Below are 22310 nucleotides of genomic sequence, written 5' to 3' on the forward strand. Positions count from 1 at the left end.
GAGGGTCCGGATGCGATGCCTCTGACCAGATGTTTGCAGAGGGTTCCAGCCTGAAATCTCAGCCTTTCTCAGGAGATCTCAGGCGCTTCCTGGTTTGCAGCGAGGGTCGGAGGATTTCAGCACTTCCTACTCTCTCTGCCTGATGTGAGCAGGAAGTGGGAGCACGAAAATGGCAGCAGTGGGGCTGGGAGTTCAGCTGGGAGCGTGTGGGGTGGCAGTGGGGTTACACCTGTCCTGAGCAGGGTCCTGTACCCATCACACATGTCCTTTGGGAAGGGACAGATCCCATTGTCAGGGCTGCTCCAAGGGTGGATCCCATCCCATGCACAGGGATGGAGGTGAGCTTGGACAGGCACATGGGAGCCTGTCTTTTCCTGCAGTTATTAAATGGCTTCATTGGGAACCTCCCCGGGGCAGGGAGAGGTTTTTGGCTGGGTTCTGGCTGCTGTCCTGGGCGGCTCTGGGCTGGCAGAGGCGTTTCAGCACTGACACCGTGTTCTCTGTGGAGCAGCAAAGAGAGAAACTCCGTGTCCTCCTCCCACTGTGGGGCTGGATTTGTGTTGGGAGATGGGGAATTCAGGTGGCTGGAGCACAAGTGACTGGCCCTGGTTTCTGTATTCACATTTGGCTGGCTGGGAATTGGAGTCAAGGCCCGACTTCCACCAGGGCCGGTGGCCCAAAGTCCTCTGAGGTTCTGGGGATGTGTGTGAGTGGTCACATTAATGGCTTTGATGCCAAAAAAGTTCCCCCAGCGTGGGACACTGGGATAGGAACAATTCTGGAGAAGCTGAAAGGCAGTGCTGCAAAGCTCTGAACCATTTAGAAACTGTTGAAAGAAAAATGAGGCTTGAAAACGTCGGTTGTAAGGAGACCTTGTGTGTTTGGAGTCTGTGGCTCAGATTTTCAGGCTTTTTCCTGTTCCAGCAGTAGGACACAATGGCATACGTGCTTTTTCAGTGAGTCTGGGAAATCCTGCAATCATAGATTTAACAGCTGGGACCTTGAGGAGGGGAAAAAAACAAACAAGTGTGCTGGCAAGGCTCCGAAACGAGAGGCAGCTCCTTCTGCCCCGCTGCCCGACTCCGGCAGGGGAGGTGGCGAATCTCCTCTTCCATCTCTGGTTCAAACATCAAGCCGGAGTTGTTCTGATCTGATTTATTACCTTTTGATCTCCATCCAGGCCCGTCGCTGCTCTCTGGGGCAGCACAGGAGGGAGGTGAGTCAGTCCTGGAGTGCTCGCCGGTGTCTGTGTCTCACTGCCTTGCTATGCTCCCCGAGGGCAGGAATGCATCCGTGTCCCGTTCAGGCTCTGCCGGCTCCCCGTGAGCGGCTTCTCTGCTGACTCCTGTGTCCCTGCCGAGGTGGGGAGGGGACACACGGACACAGCAGAGTGTCCTGCCTGTCCTGAGTGGGCTCTGTGACCGCAGCTCCTGCTCTCACCCGGCACGGCCGGTCCTTGTCTGCTTTTCTGAGTACCCTAAAAATCCCTGGGGAAGCCCTGCTGGGAGCAGCCCTGCAGTCCCGGGATGATTTTTGGTGCCTTCACACGCAGGGTTTGTTTCTGGTCACCTCCTTGGGCCGGCTGCTCTGCTCCAGGGGCCTTTCCCAAAGGGCAGGGCAGGGCCAGGGTTTGTTTGGGACAATTCTGTCACTCAGGGAAGGTGTGAGTTGGCACATTTGCTGTTTGATGTGATGGAGTCATGAAGCTTCCGAGGGGGTGTCCAGAGTTCAGGGGCGTGCAGGGCTGCAAAATGTTCACATTTTAGTAGAAAAGCCCGGGTTTTGTTAAGCCAAGCAGAGGAAATTTAGGAGAGCAGACTGCAGGCGAGGGATTTGTTTTTTGTTTTTTTCTCTGTCTTGGAGAGCTCTGTCTTCCTTTGGAGCTGTCTTCCCGATATAGCAGCAGTTGCTAACTCTGAATGAATGCGCTGAATTCCGGCAGCGCCGAGCAGGATTCGACCGCTCGGGTTTGAGTTTGGGCAGAGCTTGGGAGGCCTGGGTGGCACTGACCCAGTCACTTGTCACACTATAAATAGCAAACAGTGCCCAAAAGCCCGCTGGAGTGAGTTTGGAGATTTCCCAGCCTCACCTTGGAGGGGGAGCAGGGCTGGAGGCAGCTCGGCGGCGATGAGGTGGCAGAGCCGTGGGTGCCACATGTCCCTGTCACCACGGCGCCTCTTGGGCAATACCCGAGGATGCTGAGGAAAGAGCCTTGAGTCAGTGCCACGCTGTCATCCAGGGAGGGGGATATCCTAAGGGTGGGTTTCCATTGAGGTCTTGGCCTGGAGTGAGGCAGTGACCATCTGATCCCACCCCACCTTTGGGTTTGTGTCTCCTCAACCTAAAATTTCAGTCTCAAGGCAAGGTGTGGTCTGCTGGAAGAAGAATTAGGATGGTGTTCATGGGTTTTTCCTCGGGGTCTGGCTGCCCTGACCCTCACCACCCCCCACACCCGGATCCATCGGGCTTTGTCCCGGGAGCTGTTGGTATCCAGGAGCAGGAACGGTGCCAGCGGGAGAATTGGCTCTTCCACGGGGCTGCACTGCAGAGTTGGATCAAAACACAGCTCACACCAGTGCAAAACAAACCCTGCTGAGCTGGGCAAGCTCAGGGCTCCGTGCTGGAAAAGTGGGACCAAAGGTGGAGAACAGAAGGACAGAGGTGCAGGAGCTGGGGGAAGAGCTGGGAACTGGGGGTGGCTCACACTGGTCTCCAGGAGAGACTCGTTTCTCTTTGTGGAGAGAATTTTTGTGTCTGTGGGGTGTCCCTGTCACCTCAAAACATCCTCCCAGTGTTTCCCTGGGTCCTCCCCTGTTTCACTTGGGTCATCTGCTGCTCTGAAAGAAAGCAATGTGTCCCAGGAGCCTCTGGAGCATCCTGCAGTCCTGGAAGTGCCTCGGAGTTCAGCTCCAGGGAGTTTTTCTGGAAAAAGCTGCAGGAAGGAGTCGGGATTTGGTGCTGGGATTGGTTCTCTGGGGACGTTCTTGAGCTTTCAGGGAGGGAGGACCTCCCATGGAAGGAGGATCTCTGATGGAAGGAGGATCTCTCTTTCGAGGGAGGGGAAAACTGATGATGCTGAGGCTGCTTTTTCACAAGCCCTGTTGCGTAAGGGGAGCCTTGGGCAGCACAGAAAACGTGGAGAACTTCCTTGCAGTGCTGGAGACAAAGCCAGGATTGCTCTCTGCATTTCATTCTTCCTTTATGCTTTCCTAAACTTCAAGGCTTATGTAAATTCCCCAGGTTTGCCCAGGGCTTGATGCACTGATGATAACTTTCCTATGCAGCCTGGGGCTGCAGCTTCCACATGAAAATTGTCTCTTGTGCTCCTGCCTCGGCCTCTTTGCTCCATCCAGCTGCCTTCAGCAATTCTGGGGAGGCTGTTTGGGTTAACTTCAGTGGCTGCAGGGTGGGAATATTCACAGCAGAGCTGTCTCTGTGGTGTCCCTGCTCCCTCCTTGCTCACTCCCAGGTTTTGCCATGTCCTTCCTGTCACCTCTGTGTCACCTTTGGAAGTGTGATCCCTCTGTCCTGATGTCCACAGCAGGGCCTGGCATTGTCTCCTTGCTGTCCCAGAATGGAGGCACCACAGAACTCCTGGATGCAGGAGCTCAGGATCATCCCTACCTCAGCCTTTTCCTTTTTCCCAGACTGCACCAACCCCTCTCTGCAGTGCTGGACACAGAGGGGAGGTGACAACATCCCAGGGAGGGTCCCCATGGTGAGGGACAGTCCCAGGGTTTGTCTGGGCCCTGTCACCTGCTGGCAAGGGGACAGCGGTGCTGGGTCACACTGGGATAATTGAACTGCACGTTAAGCAGATCTGTGCCCTGTGATGGTTACCCAGCCTTTGGAAGCGGGGTTTAACTGGGAGGCCTCCCTTGGCTGTCACTGTCTGCATGGGGGATGGGATCAGAGCTGCCCTGTCCCCACCTTGTGCCCTGTGTAAGTTTTGGAGGGTGTTTTTAGAACAGATGAAGCTGTTTTGGGGGAATTCAGTTGTTTCACAGAATTATGGGATGGTTTGGGTTGGGAGGTGCCTTAAAGCTCATCCAGTCCCACTCCTGTCATGGGCAGGGATATCTTTCCCTGTCCCAGTTTGCTCCAAGTCCTGTCCAGCCTGGCTGTGGGCACCGCCAGGGATCCAAGGGCACCCACAACTTCTCTGGGCATCCTATCCCAGGGCCTCAGCACCCTCACAGGGAGGAATTCCCTCCTAATTAGCACTGCAGACTCTGTCAATCCCTACTGGTGATTTACTTCTGCCCAAAAACCCAGGAGAAAGCAAATTTCTGGGGATGTGAGTGAGCTGGCAGAGCACGCTGGCATCACGAGAATTCAAATGCAGCTGCTGATGGGATGGACATGCTGTGAACTGGCAGGGACTGGTTTCAGGTGCTGAGTGTGATCTCCAGAAACTGCAAATTGTGTGTTTGTTGTCCCAGTTATCTAAGGGTTCAAATCAACTGCAATTCCAGAATTCCAGAATTGCCACTTGAATTCCCCTGTGTTAATCTTGGTGCTGGTTGTTAACCAGGACCAGATCTTTTCTTCCCACATCTTGTGGCTGGGTGCAATCCCAGCCTTTCCTTCCAGGGGTGAGCTGAGCTGGGAGCTGAAAGGGGCTGCTTGGGCAGAGCTGGGCTTTGGACTTGGGGTTTTGGGCTTTGGACTTGGGGTTTTGGGCTTTGGATTTCAGGATTTGGGTTTTGGGCTTTGAGCTTTGAGCTTTGAGTTTTGGACTTTGTACTTCAGGCTTTGGGCTTTGGGTTTTGGGCTTTGGACTTTGGGCTTTGGGTTAGAGCTCTGGGTTTTGGGGGTGCTCCAGTTGCCTCGTGCTGTCGGCTCCCTTTGAGGCTCCTTTGGCCACAGCAGGATCTGTGCAATTCCTGCTCCACGGAGGTGCCTGAGCAGGCTGAACCTGTGGCAACAAGCTCAGCTCCCCGTGGGCTGTGCGGGAGGTGGCTTCTGCTGGGGTTTGGCCACATCCCAGCACGAAGAAGCCGTGGCCACACTGGGCTACCGGGCTGCAGCTCTGCACTTCCCGGTGGGCTCAACCCTGGCGATATTCGGGGCTCTTTGGGGGCTGGGAAGAGCCCGCTGGGGGGGTCCGGGTGTGCCGACAATTTGGGGTTGGGAGCACCAGGGGTGTCCTCGGGGGCTGTGACAGCGTTGGGCTCGCCCCAAGGGCGCTCGCAGCAGCCCTACCTGCTGCTAGCCGAGTCTGTCTCGGTGAGGTGAGAGTTGTTGTGCAGAGTTTCCTCTTTTATATCCTCTTATGTCACGCAGCCCCGGCGGCTGAGAGAGCCCGAAATAGCTGCCAATCCCGGGAGGTTTCACTTCAAGGTCTCTATTCTTGGCTCGCCGGCGTTATTCAGTCATGAGCTCAGGGACCGCGGTGTGAGGACCGGCAGCGAGTGCCATGCAGGGCTGGCCCGGGCTGGCTCCGAGGGGACGGCGTGGGCACAGCCCAGCTCGGCAGCGCTTCTGAGACATCCAGGCTGTGTGCGGATGAAATAAGCGCTGCCGGAGCCGCTCCGGGACGGGATGAGTCAGTTCTGAGAGGCTGCTCCGCGGTCTCCGGTTGTGTCTGACCCAGCTCGGCACGGCTCAGATGCTCTCCCTGCTGCTCCGAGGATCGGGTGGGTGGCAGGGATGAAGCAGAAGTGAATGCGGGATGAGGAGCCGCGGCTTTTCGGGAGCGGAACTCTCTGGATGTTCTCAGGGCGCTGCGCCGGGGCTGGAGATCTCCACCACGCTGGTGATGTTCAGCCCGTCCTGTAAGTGCCTCTCCCATCGCTGGGGATTTGTTCCTTCCCTGCAGGGATGGGGGAAGGTGTGCAGGGAGCATCCTGCGGGATGCGCACGGAGAGGGAACGCCGGGTTCGCTCCTGGACCTGGGGTGGAGCTCCCGCGCCGGGGTCCCGAGGGCACGGCCAGGGCGGGGCAGGATCGGGGCACCGAAGGTTGGGTGGGCAAGGCCAGCAGCAAGGTGGATGATCCTGGTCGTGGTGGGATTCTCATCGTGGTGGGATCCGTGTTGTGGTGAGATCCTGGTCGTGGTGGGATTCTCATCGTGGTGGGATCCGTGTTGTGGTGGGATCCTGGTCGTGGTGGGATCCATGTTGTGGTGAGATCCTGGTCGTGGTGGGATTCTCATCGTGGTGGGATCCTGATTGTGGTGGGATCCGTGTTGTGGTGGGGATCCATGTCGTGGCGGGATTCTCATCATGGTGGGATCCTGGTCATGGTGGGATCCGTGTTGTGGTGGGATCCTCATCGTGGTGGGATCCTGGTCATGGTGGGATCCTGGTCGTGGTGGGATCCTCATCGTGTTGGGATCCTCATCCTGGTGAGATCCTCAACCTGGAGGGATCCTGCCTGTGGTAGGATCCTTGTGGTGATGGGATCCTCAGGACACTGAGGGTTGATGTGCACAGCCACCAGCAGGGCAGGCTCAGGGCACTGAGGGTTGATGTCCTGCAGGAGGGTCCCAGCTCGGGTCGTTCTGCAGCTTTGCAGCCATGGGAGGGGAGCAACAGCTGCAGCAGCAGACACAGGACAGGCTCTTTTGGGTTTCCAGTGTTTTCTGTTGCGTTTTCTGGCTGTTTCAGAGTGAACTCACCAGCTCTGCTCAGGTCTGGTGAAGGCACTGCCCGGGGGGATGCTGGGGAATCCCTGGGTAGTGCTTCCACAGGACTTTGGCTGTTTTTGAGGGTGCTTCTTGGGAGAAACCTCATTTTCCAGACTCCCTTTCGATTCCTTTAACATTTTCAAGCTATTCTATCTTGACTCCAGCCTTGCTGGGTTTGGTGTACTTCCACCCCAGAGCTAGTCATGCCCAGTTTGGGGCACAGACAGCATCCTGCACCTGGAGGATTTATGGCACAGGGGAAAAGAAGCCTGTCCTGGGTGGGGAAGGTGCTGGTGGTGGCTTTGGCTGAGCTGGGAGGTGTTTGGGGCTCTGTACGTGGGGTTGCTGGGGAGGGAGTGTTGTGTTCTGAGCTCGCATCCTGCCTACGCTGCGGGGAACAGTCACGTGCACGCGAGGCCTTTGTCCTGCGCCTCGCTGCTTTTTTTAAAATTTATTTTTAGGTGCTCTCCGGCTTCCTCTTCCTCCTTTGCCACGCTGCACTCCCTCTTTCTAACTCCCTCTTCTAGGATTGCTTTCTGAACAGGCAGTTCCTCCTTAAAGCCATTTTTGCAGGCCTTTGTCTGCGCTTGGGAGCCGGCCCAGTTTAGCATTAGCAGCTGCTGGCTCTTCTGGGTAAGCAAGAACAAATAAAGATTTACACTGAATGAATCATTTGAGCCTTATCTGTCCTTCCCAGTCCAGGACAGCTGTGCAACTTCTGCTGCAGTGCCTGCAGGGCACAGAGGCTCCTTGGATGGCTCCTCCTGCCACTGGCCAGCCTGAATGGGTTTGTGCTGCTGATCCCAGGGTTGCCTCAGCAAATCCTTGTTGTGTCTCCGAGCTCTGTCCCAGCCTGGTTACGAAGCTCTGCTTTGGAATGGTTCCCTCACCATAAGAAACTCACTCCACTTGGCTGCTTCAGCCTCAGGGATGCTTTGGGTGGTTTAGGTGAAAATGCAGAAGTGTCGAGGTGGGATCCTGGTTGTGGTGGGATCCTGGTCATGGTGGGATCCACGTTGTAGTGCGATCCTCATTGTGGTGGGATCCTTGTGGTGGTGGCATCCTGGTCATGGTGGGATCCTGGTCATGGTGGGATCCTGGTGGGATCCTGGATGAGCTTTGAAGGCAGAAGGGTGTGTGGGGATGAGCTCCTGGAATCCCACGGGCTGTGGGACAGTGTGGCACCCAGGAGCTGTGGTGTAGCTTTGCTGGTTTAAGAGGCAGGATTTGCAGATACGTGGCCGGAGTTGGTTTAATAACAAACGTGGGAGGAGGGAGGGGACAGCAGATAAAGCCTTGGGCTTGTGCCTGGGAGGTTTGGATCTGACACCAAGGTGAGGAGATGAATGGAGCTCGTGTTGGATCCTGGGCATGGAGAGTTCCTGAGGGATACCCTGGGGCCTGGATCCATCATCCCTTCCCTTCTCCCTGCAGCCCCGAGGATCCTGGATCCATCACCCCTTCCCTTCTCCCTGCAGCCCCAAGGATCCTGGATCCATCACCCCTTCCCTTCTCCCTGCAGCCCCGAGGATCCTGGATCCATCATCCCTTCCCTTCTCCCTGCAGCCCCAAGGATCCTGGATCCATCACCCCTTCCCTTCTCCCTGCAGCCCCAAGGATCCTGGATCCATCACCCCTTCCCTTCTCCCTGCAGCCCCAAGGATCCTGGATCCATCATCCCTTCCCTTCTCCCTGCAGCCCCGAGTGTCCTGCACTCAACAGGACCTGCACAGCCCCACAAGGTGTAGAATCTGCTTTTCTCCTCTGGCAGCACAGCTCTCAGCCACTCTGACTTTTACCATGAGTGTGCCCAGCCAGGCCTTGGCTTCTCTGCCCTTAACTCATTTTTTAGCCATTATTATGTGGATGAGGCTCAAGTCCTGCTGGGTTTGTTTGTGGAGCTGTGGGGGTGGGATGGTTGTGACTCCTCATCTCCTGCGCTGGGTCCATCCTTGGCTGTGCAGGGATGCTAAATTCCCCCTTTCCCCACCAGCTTCAGGCTCCGTGAAGCAAGCAGGAATAATTCACCTGGATTAAACCATAAATCTTCCCTCTCCTTCCAATTCTCTGCCGCCGTAAACAGCCCCAGGCTGGGGTAGGTGAGCGGAGGCAGCGCAGCCCTGCCAAGGCCTCGTGTCCACAAATGACTAAATCCTGCCTGAAAAGTCAAAGAATGAAAACATTATTTTTTGGGTTTGGCTGAGCCTTGTGGATTGCTGGGATCGAGCCACCTTGGCTGTCTCTGGACACAGCCTGCAGCTCTGCCCACCTTGCAGCCGATGAGGAGGGGTGGAGGAAGGCTGAGGGCAGCTGTGGAGGTTTGGGGGTGCCTGGGGGGTGCTGGGTCAGGAGCCTCACTGGACCCTGAGGTGGGTCAAGGCTTTGTGGACCTGCTGTTCCACATCCCTGCTCCCAAATTGCTTCTGCTTCCCACGCTCACATCTCCAGCTGCCCGAGCTGGGGAATTTCCTGCTGCTGGAGATGGATAACACTGATGTTGGGCTTTGTGTCCCATCGCAGCCTCCCGGGGCAAGCTGCGTTGATCCTTGGCTTGTTGGGCTCTCACCCACTGGCAGGGGCAGTGCCTGGCTGGATGCAGAGATGTGGTCCCTGATCTGGGATCCCTGCACCATTCCCAGGTATCCAGAGCTGCCGGCACAGGGCTAGCAGCCGCCGGGCCCGGTGGTGAGACGCTGGTATGTGAGATGTAAACTCAATCCCAAAGTTTAGATTACAGCCCTGTGAAAAACATCAGCTCCCCTAAATGGAGCCCAGATGGTGGCGGAAGCCTCGAAGCCGAGGGCCAGGAATTGCAGGAACCTTGTGAGCAAAGGGCTCGGGGCCATGGGGGAGGGAGAGGAAGGGAGGTGGGGTTACAGCATCCTAAACCAGCCTGGTTCCTCCACCTCGTCCCCTTGGAAACAGCCGGGGATGACCAAAATCTCCCGGGTTGCATCACAGCGAGCGCAACCTTTCCAAAGCCGAGGTTTCCCACTGAGCTGAGCTCAAGGGCTGGACCTGAGGCCGTGAGCACACGGGCTCTGCTGTCCCAGGAGCTCTGCCAGAGGAGCATCACCCAGCAAGGCAAATGTCCAGTGGGGACCTGTGGGGACACGGAGCACCTTTGGGGACATGGAGCTCCTGTAGGGACCCAGGGCACCTCTAGGGTGAGAGCTCCTATAAGAACACAGGGCACCTGTAGGGACACAGAGCTCCTGAAGGGACACAAACCTCCTGTAGGGACACGGGGCACGAGTAGGGACACGGAGCTGCTGTAGGGACACAGAGCACCTATAGGGACATGGGACACCTGTAGGGACAAGGAGCTCCTGTAGGGACATGGGGCACCTGTAGGGACACAGAGCACTTGTAGGGACACGGAGCTCCTATAGGGACACAGAGCTCCTGTAGGGACATGGGGCACCTGTAAGGACACAGGGCTCTTGTGGGGACACAGAGCTCCTGTAGGGACACAAACCTCCTGTAGGGACATGGGGCACCTGTAAGGACACGGGGCACCTGTAGGGACATGGGGCACCTGTAGGGACATGGGCACCTGTGGCTGTGCCCATCCCCCTGCAGGACACAGCTGGCCCAGGAGGGCCTTTGGCACTCACTGGACCTGGATTTGGGTTGGAAAATCTGGGGTTCTGTGGTGCCCCAAAATCTGGAAATGCTCGGGGAGGGAGTGCAGAGGGAGCGCTCAGAGCCTGCAGCTCTCGGTGGTGCTTGGAGCATCCTCCTGCTCCGGGGGGAGCATTCCATGAGAGGTGATGCTGCTCCTGGCCAGGCCCTGCTGGAGCCTTCCAAAATCACTGCAGGACTCGGCCTCGGCTGAGTCTGGGCTTTCGGGTGGTGCCAGAAAGCATCAGGTGGGAGGAAGGAAATGGGGCATGAGAAGGAAGGAAGGAAATGGGACATCAGGAATAAGGAAATGGGACATCAGGAGGAAGGAAATGGGACATCAGGTGGGAAGAAGGACTCGTGATTCTCTGATGCTTTCAGTGCTGTGTCAGCACTGTGCTCCCCACTTCACAAAAGGCTCAAAGCTGCAGAAAGGAGGCCCTGCCCTGCAGGGAGAGGTGATGGGGAAGCCCAGGCTGGTTGTTTGGGGACAGGACACCAGAGACCTCGGCTCCTTTGGTGGCTGGAGCAGAGCAGGATGTGTTGGTGTCGTGCTTTGTGCTTCGGCCTCATCCCTCCTGTACAAACAGTGCTGCATCTGCTCAGTGCTCGTGTCAAACCACAGCACGGGGAGTCCCTGGAAAAACATCTGCAGTGGCTGCAGCCCCAGCCAGGGCTCCACGAGTCCCATCCAGAGCTCCATGGTCCCATCCAGAGCTCCATGGGTCCCATCCAGAGCTCCATGGGTCTCATCCAGAGCTCCATGGTCCCATCCAGAGCTCCACAAGTCTCACCCAGGGCTCCATGAGTCTCATTTGCAGTTCCTTGGCTGCCTCCTTGTTTGTGCTCTGAGGTGTGGATTTGTATCAGCGCCGATGACGAACCCTTGAAAGCTCCGTCACGAGCAGGGAGCTGGGAGGGTTCGGGTTGTTTTTGCCTTGGCGGGACCCGCCTCCTTGTTTGTGCTCTGAGGTGTGGATTTGTATCAGCGCCGATGACGAACCCTTGAAAGCTCCGTCACGAGCAGGGAGCTGGGAGGGTTCGGGTTGTTTTTGCCTTGGCGGGACCCTGCTGCACTCTCGGGGTTTCTGTCATGACAAGTGTGCCTGGGTGGAGGTTCTGTCCCAGCTGGGGCTGGGCTGGATCAGTGCTGGTGCTGATCAGGGCTGGGGGGAGCTGGGTGCTGGAACTGGGGCGATGTTGGTTCCACCACAGCCAGAACCAGCCCAACCCCACGTGGACGTGTCTGGGACGTGGTGCCAGGAGAGCCAGGAGGGTGCAGGGTGTGCCTGGGAGGGGTGCAGGGTGTAGGACGGGGTTCTGGCACATCTGGAGGTGGGACAGAGAAACTTGCAGAAGGATTTGTGGAGCTGGGGCGTGTGCTGGATCTGCACGAATCCGTGTGTCCTCCCTGCTCCTCCTGCATCTCCTGGCTTGCAGGGGGATGAGGCTGGAGCAGATCCTTGCAAAACCCCCTCCACATTCCCTCTGTCCACGTGGCTTCTGTGGTCATCCCCTCGCAGCAGCTCTTGCACATTCCTGACCCTGGGAATGAGAGATGAGGCTTGGCCAGAGCTCTGCCACTGACCAGCAAGCCTGACCCCTCAGCCCAGCTCACAGCAGAGCTTCCCACTCCCATACTGAGCATGTTTTGGATGTGCTCAGCATCAGCCCATGATCTCCCAGTCATAGGGATGGGGACGCCCCAAAGAAAGATCCCTGGGATGAGCAAAACTCCCAAATCTCATCACAAAATCCAGTGGTTTTTATTTTGTCAGATTATCCAGATTAATGGCAGGAACGCTCTGATTTACATTGTCTTCATGGCAGGGAGGAGAATCACACCCCAAAGATCTGGCTGAGAATTGTGGTTTTCATGCAGGAAAAAAAAAGAGCTCTGTGAGGCAAAGGCCAAGAAGGGAATCGGGTTTGGGGCTGGGTCTGTGGATTTAAGCCTGGTCTGGGACAGGGGGGCTCTGGGGAGGGTTTATGCAGTCTGTGCTGCTCCTCCTGGCTCGGGCTCCAGCTCTGGCAGGGCTGGGCTGAGAGGGGCAGCCAAACAGCTGGGAGAGGAGGTGCAGCTCCAGGAGCCACATTTCTCTGGGAACATCCAAATGTGTTTTATCTCGCTGGAATCGTGGCCTCCACGGGGGCCTGTGAGGCAGGGGCTCGCTCCAGACCCTCCCACCTCTGCCAAAATTCAGCTTGCCCTGTGTTTGCAGCAGCAACAGGGCTCTGAAGAAGCAGCCAGAGCCACTTCAGGTCCCCCCTCTTTGGTGTCACCCACCCTCGGGTGCTCCCAGCTCCCCTTTTGCCCTCCAGCAGCAGCCACAGGCCCCTTCCACATCCCACACAGTTTTCTGTTGGGTTGCAGGAGCCCTGGGATGCCAAAGCAGAGCTCCCTGCCAGGCTCTGAGGGTTTTCTCCAGCTTTTCTCCTTCTCTTATCACCCTGAGCTCCGGCAGCACGACCACAAAAAGAGTTTTCAGTTCTGGCAGCAAGGGGAGAATCATGGAATTGCTCAGGTTGGAAGAGATCTCCAGTATCATCAGGTTCAGCCTCTGAAGGGTTGCAGTGGCTGCAGAGGTTGGCAGCAAACAGGGATGAGCAGAGAAAATGAGCAGAGCAAAATCGAGTGATGCTGAAACCCCCTGCAAGGGGAGAGGTTTTGCTGTGGAGGGGTGGAAAATCTGGAAGCAGGAATGGTTTTCATCCTCCATCATCATCCCTCTCCCAGCCCTGGTGGGTTTTCAGCATCTTGGGGGAAGAGTTTGGGTCTGGTTTTGCAGAGAGGGCTGAGAGGAGCCCTGGGATGCTCAAAAGCAGCAAGGTTTTAAGAGATTTACAGAGCAAACTAAAATTGTTCTTCTTGCCTCTCCTTCCGTGGTGTGTCTTAAATCTTCTTGAGAAGGTTTTTAATTGGAACACGCCACATTAAAAGAATAATCCCAGGTGTGAGTGGAGTCTGGAAATGTTCATCAAACTGGTGAAATTGTGCCAGATTCTCAAGGGGCATTTGGACAATGCTCCCAGGGATGCCCAGGGTGGAATTTTAGGGTGTCTGTGCAGGGCCAGGGCTTGGACTGGATGATCCTTGTGGGTCCCTTCCCACTCTGAATATTCTATGATTCTGTGATTCTATGAAAACATTTGTTCCTGAAATTGGAGTCATTCCTGGGATTGCAACACCCAGGCTGTGTTTCCAATTAATCTGCTGAAGTCGTCATGTATTTCCAAGTGCATTGGCTCAGCAGAGAGAAATCTGGCACTGGCTGGGGGCTGAAATGCCAGCTGGGATGTGCACGGAATGAAATGAGGGAATGGCCCCGGGGGCTGGCCCAGGGCACCTGGCCCGGGATCACCGAGGGGCTCTGGTGGAGGGGGGGATGAGGGAAGGGGCAGAGCAGCCTCCTCCTGGGAATGGGACTGCCTGGAATTGTTGTGGAGTTGCTGTCGGGTTTTTCCTGAGCTGTTCCCTTCTGTTTTTGGGTGTGTTTTGTTTTGGGGAGGAGGGGAGGGGGTGCAGTGAGTTATGCTCTGTGTATTCGCTGCTCCCCATCCTGGGGGGACAAAGGGAGATTTTTGGGATGGTGGAGTGACCTCTCCACCCCAGCCCCTCCCAGTCCGGCTGGGGCCGCTCCTGCAGGTTTGGTTTGGTTTGGTTTGGTTTGATTTTGGAGCGGTCCTTGGGGTGCTGTGGGGCAGATTTGGGGTTCAGAACTGGCTTGATTCTGGGGACTCTCGCCTGTGGATTTTCCCCTCCCTTGCAGCAGCTGGATGTGACCCTGACGCATTCCTCTGCTCTCCCGAGGCATTTTCTGAGGAATTAGGTTGGATCTGGAGCCGGGTCCCAGCTGGGTGGGAGCGGCCCCGTGCGTTGGGCACAAACACTCGCGGAAAGGCCGAGTTTGAGTAGAAATCTTCCCTTTCTAAAAATGAGGTTCAGGCTGAGGGCCCCCCCCTTCCCTCCGGAGTCAGTAGGGAAAGAGATGGGAGCAGAGGATGGGAGCAGGAGAAGGGAATGGGAGCAGGGGAGAGAGATGGGAGCAGGAAAAGGGGATGGGAGAAGGGGAAGGGGATGGGAACATGGGAAAGTAAACAGGGGAAAGAGATGGGAGCAGGGGAAGGGAATGGGAACAGGGGAGGGGAGCAGGGGATGGGGTCAGGGAGCAGGAAAAGGGGATGGGAGAAGGAAAAGGGGATGAAGAGCAGGGAAAGGGGATGGGAACAGGAGATGGGAACAGGGAGAGGGGTTGGGTGAAGGGAAAGGGGATGGGAGCAGGGGATGGGAGAAGGGAAAAGGGATGGGAACAGGGAAAGGGGTCGGGGCAGGCTTCTCCTGCTCTGGGCTCAGCACTGACTCTTCCCTTTTGGGGGAACCCTTCGAGCTGCCTTTGGGACAGGAATGTGCCAGCTGCTCGGAGCTTTGGGAGGCAGAGCAGGGATGGGATGGGATTTTCCTGCTGCAGCGCTTCCTCGCGAGCTGGGAAGCGTTGAAGTGGGGACGGTGGTGACAGGAGCACTCCCAAACTGGATCGGGGCCGTTCCCATCTGCCAGGGCAGCACTGGGAGTGTCGTGCAAGCCTGAGCACCCTCCCCGAGCCTGAAAGCCTGAACAAAACCCCAGGGAAGCCGGGAGAGGAGGGGGAAGGCGACTTTTCCATGGGTGTTTAATGCTGCAGTGCGTCAACATCACAGATTTCAGGATTCTGTTCTAACTTCCCAAGTTCCCCGTTCCCAAAATAGAGAGCTGTGCCCTGTGCCTGCGCTCCAAGAGGTCCCTGCTGGGTCGTTTTTCAGCAAGGGAGGATGTGATCTTTCTATATTTGTTTGCAGGACAATAATACTGATGGTTTCTATTTTTGACCCGTCAGCAGGGCAGAAATGCACTTGGGAATGTTCGAGGAGTGGAGGAGCCCTGGGGGCCACCAGCAGCTCTGAGAGGGCCTGGCCTCACTTTTGGGCTGGTGAAGAGGGGCCAGGAGGAGCTGGGATGGTTCCCCTGCTCTGGGGGGCTCTGGGGGGCTCTGGGGGTGGTGGAAGGAGCAGGGATGGGTGGCATCATCCATCCCCCTCTTCCTCCCATTTCCCTTCCTCCCAAAGTGCTGCTCATCCAGGTGTTGCCACTCCTGAAATCCCAGCCCTAAAAACTCCTCAGACCTTTAAAATACGTATGGTTTTGGGGTGTTTTTAAAGAAAAACAGCTTCTGTCACCACCTCGATAGTGCAAGCCATAACTTGCCCTCCTAAAGCCCTCAGAAATGGGAGGTGAATACCAAAAACCTGCAGCGGCTTGAGTGGCAACCCCAAATTTGGGGACTGATTGGGGATTTTGAGTTGTTCTGCTGCTGCTCAGCTGCCGTCAGCAGCGTCCTGGGCAGGCCAGGCTTACGTGGGTCCTTGCAGGGTTTTCCAGTTGCTGACGTGAGCTGGAGCAGCTGAAAACCTCCCATCTGGAGGAGAAAACTGGGAGTTAGGGTGGAACCTGTTCCCTGGGGGCTTCGTTTCACCCCCAGGGCTGGGTCCAGAGAAAGTGTCTTCTGCTGTCTGGGTGTCCTGGGTTTTTCTTTGCACTGAAAAATCCTGCCAGTTGTTTGTGGTGCATTTTGTGGTGCTCTGAAGTCCCTGACTGCCGAGGCTGAGCAGTGACTGTGGCGTGTCCAGGGCAGCTGGAGGATTTGGGATTGAACCTGGTCTTTGTTTGGGTTCTGGTTGGGGATTTGAGATTGAACCTGGCCCTTGTGTGGGGGTTTGGGATCAAATCTGGCTCTTGTTTTGGTCCTGGGTAGGGATTTGGGATTGAACCTGGCCCTTGTGTGGGGGTTTGGGATCAAATCTGGCTCTTGTTTTGGTCCTGGGTAGGGATTTGGGATTGAACCTGGTTCTTGTTTGGAGATTTGGGATTGAATCTGGTTCTTGTGTGGGGATTTGGGATTGAACCTGGTGCTTGTTTGGGGTCCTGGTTGGGAATTTGGGATTGAACCTGGCCCTTGTGTGAGGATTGGGATTGAACCTGGTTCTTGTGTGGGGATTTGGGATTGAACCTGGTGCTTGTTTGGGGTCCTGGTTGGGAATTTGGGATTGAACCTGGCCCTTGTGTGAGGATTGGGATTGAATCTGGTTCTTGTTTGGGGGTTTCAGATTGAACCTGTCCCTTGTTTGGGGCTTTGGGTAAAGGTGGATCCTGGCCCGTAGCTGGGGCAGCAGCTTTGGGTTTGGGGTCTCTCCTTTGGGGCAGAGGGGGGGTTCTGGCTCTGCCCGGGCTGTCCTGGCCGGACAATGGCCGGAAGGCGAGAGCTCGTGGCTCCTGTGGCCACTCCTGCTCCTCCCGGGCTATTTCCATCGCATTGTCCCGGCACAGGAAGGATGAAGGATGTCTCCAGCCTTCTTCCTTTTTGCCTCCAAGGGATGTGGGGTGAGCTGGGAGAGGATTTCTTGTTCAAGATCCACAATCGCTGCTCCTCGAGGCTCCTCTGAGGTGAGAGGAGGGAAGGGGAAATCTCTTGTTTTAGGATGGAGAAATACGGCCGTAAAAAGGGGTTCTGAGTTTTTGGGGATGTTTTTTAGTGTGGGCAGGGCTGGGATGGTGACAAAGGAATGCTGCAAAGTCCCTCCTGTGTTTCTGCACAGCTCCTCACTGCAGCGGAGGAGGCCGAACTCCCACGTGCCAGGAAGTGAAAGTAGAACTAATTAAGACGGGAAATGATCTTAATTTGTTCTGGTTAAATCCCTTCAGCAGCATTAAACCCCAAAATATCTGAAGCAAAGCTCTCGGTCAGGGCATGGCCACACCTCTCCTGTCACCCAGGGGTGGCCGTGACACATCTCGGAGTGGCAGAACCTCCCCAGTTTTACTGGGGGTGCTGGTGCTTCCTGGGACTGGGAAATGCCCATCTGGGACTGACCTGGATCCCCGCTGAGCCAGGATCATCCTGGCACGGCCACAAAAGTCCAAACCCAACTCTCACATCGAGTTCTGCCCTGGGACAGCTCCAGCTGATTTTTCCATGCGGGAGCAGAAAGCTTTAAGGATCCCTTGTGGATTTTTCCTTTGTGCCAGAGTGGATGAGGATGGAGTGGGGCTCTTTCATCCTCCTCCAGCAGCATCACACTCCCCAGGATTCCCTCCCTGCCCCTCTCTGGCCTGGAACCTGCCAGCAATACCAGGAGCTCCTGGATTTTGCTGTTGACAGGAGGTGTCAGGGCGATGGAATGACTTTTGCTCTGTGTGAGAAGGAAAATCACGGAGGAGATGCAGCCCCTGGGGTTTGGGGTGACGTCCTGCCCCAAAGGTGTGGTTTAAACCTCCCCAATTTGTGTCCTGGGATCCCCAGGGGGAGCAGGGATGGTGTGGAAGGAGGAGGGGACTGGGCAGTTCTGCTGTGCCAGGTTTGGGGAGGAGGCAGAGGAGCAGCAGTTCTGTAACCAGCTTTGTGGAAAGATAGAATATATACTTCTAACAAGCTTCAAAGTGATGCTGCAACAAAATTCCACTTTAGGTTGGGGTTTGGGATGCTTTTCTCCATGTTTTTAAAATCCCAGTGAGAGTGGGGAGCAGCTTCTTCCTGTTCCAGGAAAGGGGAGAGGGTCTGGTGCTCTTCTCCAGGCTGAGGGGCGCTGGGATGGGCACCCCTGGGAGCAGGAGGAGAGCTGGAATTTTGGCTGGATGCTGATTCACCCGTGGCTTCCCCTGGGGAGACCTCGGCGTTTCCACCTGCTGCTGCTGCCCGGTGCCAGCACCTGCCCGAGCCCACGCAAAACCTCCGTGTTTATTTTGTCTAAAAGCAAAATATCCCCCAGAGAGGCGGGGATAGGAGGGATGCCCGCTCTGCCTTAATTGCACTTAATGAGCCTGATGAGACTGGCTGCCAGCGAGGGCTTTGCCAAGGCTCGAATTCTCTCCGTGAGAACTTCCAGGGTGTGGTGGGATCGGGGATCCGAGAGCTCCCGGAGCCGCGGGGCTGCTTTTCCCACGGCCTCGGTGGGCACGGGGACCCCCGGAGCTGGAGGGACACGATGTCATCCCTGGGTGAGTGTCCCGGGTGGGTGGCGAGTGTCCCTGGAGCTCAGGGGACTGGAACAGCCGGGTTTGTGTCAGGGGCACCTGGAGCATCTCCCATCTCCAGAGAGGGGTCCATGGGTTGGGCGTGCTCGGTTTTTTGGGTGCCGAGTGAACTTGGAGGGCCTGGATGTGTCTGGGATTGTGCTGAGCTGACAGCAGCTCTGATCCTGAGAGGTTCTGGGGGCTCCATCCCCGGGCTGAGCTCTGATTCCTCGGTGTCCACGTTACTGCTGCAGTGCTGGGCTCACCGGGAGTTTCTCTGCCGATTGATTTTCCTTTTCCCCCGCTCCCGAGCGGCTCAACAGCAGCATCAGCTCCTTTTTCTGGGTTAAACCCCCAGGGCAGCGTTGCTCCGTGTGTGTGGAGCACTCACACACCCAGCTGCACCCTCAGTCCCCGCGTTCTGCCGCAGCTTCATCCTCCTCCAAGAATTCTCTGAGCTCTTTGGTGCTCCTGGCATTTCTTCAGAAATCCTGCCTGGTGCCTTTCCTCCAGCTTTTCTCCATCCTGGATGGAATTCCCTGGCTCCAGCACCGTGGGGCTCTTCCCAGCATCTCCCCACAGGTGCTTGTAACCCAGCATCAGGCCAGGTTTGTCCCAGGGTTGCTGTCCCTGCTGTCCCCAGGGTGTGGCTCCTCCGATCCAGACAGGTTTCATCCTCCTCTTCAATGAGGATTTGACACCCGCACCTTTCCCAGATTTTGCTGATGCCAACCTTGAGCTTTCCCAGCTTCTTCCCGAGCACCCAGGGAGGGGAAGGGCACCCGAAGTGTGTTTGTGCAGGAAACTGAAAATGTTGTGGCTTCCTCTTTGTGACAGAAATAACTCTCACCCTGGGCCCCAGGTCTGCCCTGGGGAGCTCCTTGATGGCGCCTTCTCAGACACCCAAGGGTCAGCACGGGGCAGGTTTGGGGTGAGCCCCAGCTGTGCCCTGGCTGCTGATGGTTCAGAAATCCTTGGATTGAGTTTGTGCCTCTTTTTTCTCTTCGTGCCCGTGCAGCCGAGGCTGCTTCTCCCAGCTCCTGGGCCTCGTGGTTTTTTTTCTCAAATTTTCTTTTCTACCCTCCAACTCATCCCTGGCTCTGGACCAGCGTTTGCTAAAGGGATTTCCTTCCCTGCGGTTCTAATTAACGGGCAGCTCATCTTGAGTATCCACTTGCAGGGAGTGGGTATTGAGCGATTCCAGCTTTTTTTGTCTCAGCGCTTCCAGATCAAGCAGGAAACTTCGGGCAGTTCTGATTCTTCCCCGGGGGGTTGTGACTCAAGCTGGGCTCTTGCAGGCAGCAATTAAAAGAATAAATCGGTGCCGGTGCCCGCAGCCCCCGGGGTCCAGTCGGGTACCGGAGCAGCTCCCGGTGGATGTCCCGGGCAGGGCTGAGGGCAGCGGGGAGGGAGCAGCCGCCGAACCCTCTGGTCCGAACCGGTTGGGAGCGTTCTCCTGTTCTTGGGTAGCCGAGGAGAGAGGTTCTGCAATCCTTCCATCTCTCCTCTGCTTCCTCGCCCTCGCCGCATCCTCCCGTGCTGATGTAATCGCTGTGGGGAAAGCCCCGCGCCCCCCAGGAGCTTCCACGGCTTCCCGGGAGCGCTTGGCATCGTCCTGGCATTGTCCTGGTGTCATCCTGGTGTCATCCTGGCATCGTCCTGGCATCGTCCTGGCATTGTCCTGGCATTGTCATCCTGGTGTCATCCTGGTGTCATCCTGGCATCGTCCTGGCATCGTCCTGGCATTGTCCTGGTGTCATCCTGGTGTCATCCTGGTGTCATCCTGGCATCGTCCTGGCATTGTCCTGGTGTCATCCTGGTGTCATCCTGGCATCGTCCTGGCATCGTCCTGGCATTGTCCTGGCATTGTCATCCTGGTGTCATCCTGGTGTCATCCTGGCATCGTCCTGGCATCGTCCTGGCATTGTCCTGGCATTGTCATCCTGGTGTCATCCTGGCATCGTCCTGGCATTGTCCTGGTGTCATCCTGGTGTCATCCTGGTGTCATCCTGGTGTCATCCTGGCATTGTCCTGGCATCGTCCTGGTGTCATCCAGGCATTGTCCTGGCATTGTCCTGGCATTGTCCTGGCATCATCCTGGCATCATCCTGGCATGCTCCTGCCCGGTGAACAGCGAGCTCATCCCTCCAGGAGCGGGCTCGGAGTCTCCCACCCGAGCAGATCCGCAGGCAGGAGATGATGCCGAGCTTTGGGCTGGGCTGGTTCCCCTTGCCCGGAGCCTGGACAGGGAGGTGAGGCTGCTGGAGGGCACTGGGATGCTCCAGCTGTGCCAGAACCACGGGGTTTACCTGCCTGGAGGTGCCACCCGTGTCCCCATCCATCACCTGTGGGTGCTTTTGGAGCCTTTTTCATGCATGAACCCCTCGAGGAGAGGAGCTGGGGGATGCAGATCCCCGTGGGGTGTTTGCTGCAGGAACAAGCCCTGAGGGGCAGATTTGCCTCTCCACGAGGGCAGGGCGCTGTTTTGGGAGTCCCCAGAGCCGCTGGCTCTGAGCAGGGAGGAGCCGGAGCTCCTGAGCAGGAGCAGATCCCGGCTGGGCTGGGATGAGGAGAGGGATGAGCCCCGGGGGATGTTTCTCTTGTGGGAATTGTCGGGAAAATTAATCCGTAAACACCAGAGGTTTGTGTCGGAAAAGGAGACAGAGGAGTCCTTTTGCTTTATTCAAATAAAGGGAGAGGCCATGGGGCTTTCCCCTGGCATCTCTCAGATTTTTGGAGGACTCACCTCCCTTTTTGTCCTGATTTCCCTCTCTCTTTTCCTCATTTGCTGAGAGGTCCAGACTTCCCAGAGCACCTGATACCTGAGATTCCCCTCTAATGTACAACCCTCCCTTTTAATTTTTAATTCTTATAGAATTCATGGTCTTTCCCCATTGCTTCTTTCATTTTCAATATCCAGTTTCACTTATCAGCAAACCTCCAGTTTGTTTGTAAAGGCAAATACCCCTTTTCCCAATCACCAATCGGTGGAACCCTTCCCATGGTTTCTTTTATCTCTCCGTGCTGGTTTTATCTACCCACAGCTTGTTTGCAAAGACAAATCCATCATTCCTTTCTGAAGGAAGGACTTTTCCCTAAATCCTGTGATTGATTTTTTTTTTTTATTATTTATTTTTTATTTTTTTTTGTGATTTGAGGCTGCCTGCACCGCTCTGGGGAGCTCCCCTGTGCCCACAGCTTTTCCTGGTGTTCCTCAGGAAACCGTGGTGGTTTTTGTGAGGCTTCCTGGGAATCCTCTCCCTCCCCTTCCCCCACACACCCTCTCCCACGGGGGATTTTTGGGATGGGCTCGGTGACCCGTGGGGGTGGGAAGGGGCAGGAAATGACTGCCAGAGGTTTCCAGATGTGCCAGGGCTGTGGTGAGGATGGAGCCACTCTTGCTATCCCTCAGATCCCGTGGCTGCAGGAGATGAGCTCTTCAATCCTCCCCTTGTCCCTGGCGCTGCCCACGCTCAAACCACTCGTGAAAAATGAGGTTTGTTATCTTGGTAAAATTTAAAAAGTTTAATAAAAGAAAAAAGGGAAAAAAAGGAAAAGAAAAAAATCGAACAAAAAATCCCCAATAAATACAAGATTAAAAGGAAAAAAACAATAAGAGAAATAACAAATTAAAAGGTTATATTGGTTGGGTGCTCATATTTAATTAAGAGCACATTTATTGCTTTGGAAAAATTTCTTACATTTATTAGCTTGTTGCATATTCATAGACCCATCATATATTTTCAAACTTTTCTACAAACTATTTTCTATATTCCAAGAATTGTTTTACATGGCCACTTTTTGAGTTCGCCTTTTTAGAGTATGCGTGGTTTTTGGTTGTTGTTTTAATTTTTTTTTTAATTACTCTTAATTTGGGCTGTGATCTTTAATTTTTGTAGATGGTTGGTGTTGGCAATTGGTATATTAGCAGGTGTCTTCATTGGGTGTTATTTAATTAAGCAGGCAGTTCACTTACTGGAAAGACACTTTATCAGCTTATGTTACTCTAAA

At 55.7% G+C, this 22310-nt stretch overlaps 1 protein-coding gene across 1 annotated transcript in view; it reads left to right on the plus strand.

Annotated features, from left to right (window-relative positions):
* The first annotated feature begins 5624 nt into the window (after nt 1-5624).
* Nucleotides 5625-22310, plus strand: part of HDAC7 (histone deacetylase 7) — a 36849-nt gene continuing 20163 nt past the window's right edge. The window contains exon 1 of the mRNA XM_062510853.1: nt 5625-5777. Within this exon, the coding sequence (XP_062366837.1) occupies nt 5675-5777 (103 nt within the window). The 5' untranslated portion in view covers nt 5625-5674. The remainder of the gene's footprint in view (nt 5778-22310) is intronic.

This window comes from Cinclus cinclus, chromosome 30, assembly GCF_963662255.1.
Source record: "Cinclus cinclus chromosome 30, bCinCin1.1, whole genome shotgun sequence".
NCBI classification, from domain to species: Eukaryota; Metazoa; Chordata; class Aves; order Passeriformes; family Cinclidae; genus Cinclus; species Cinclus cinclus.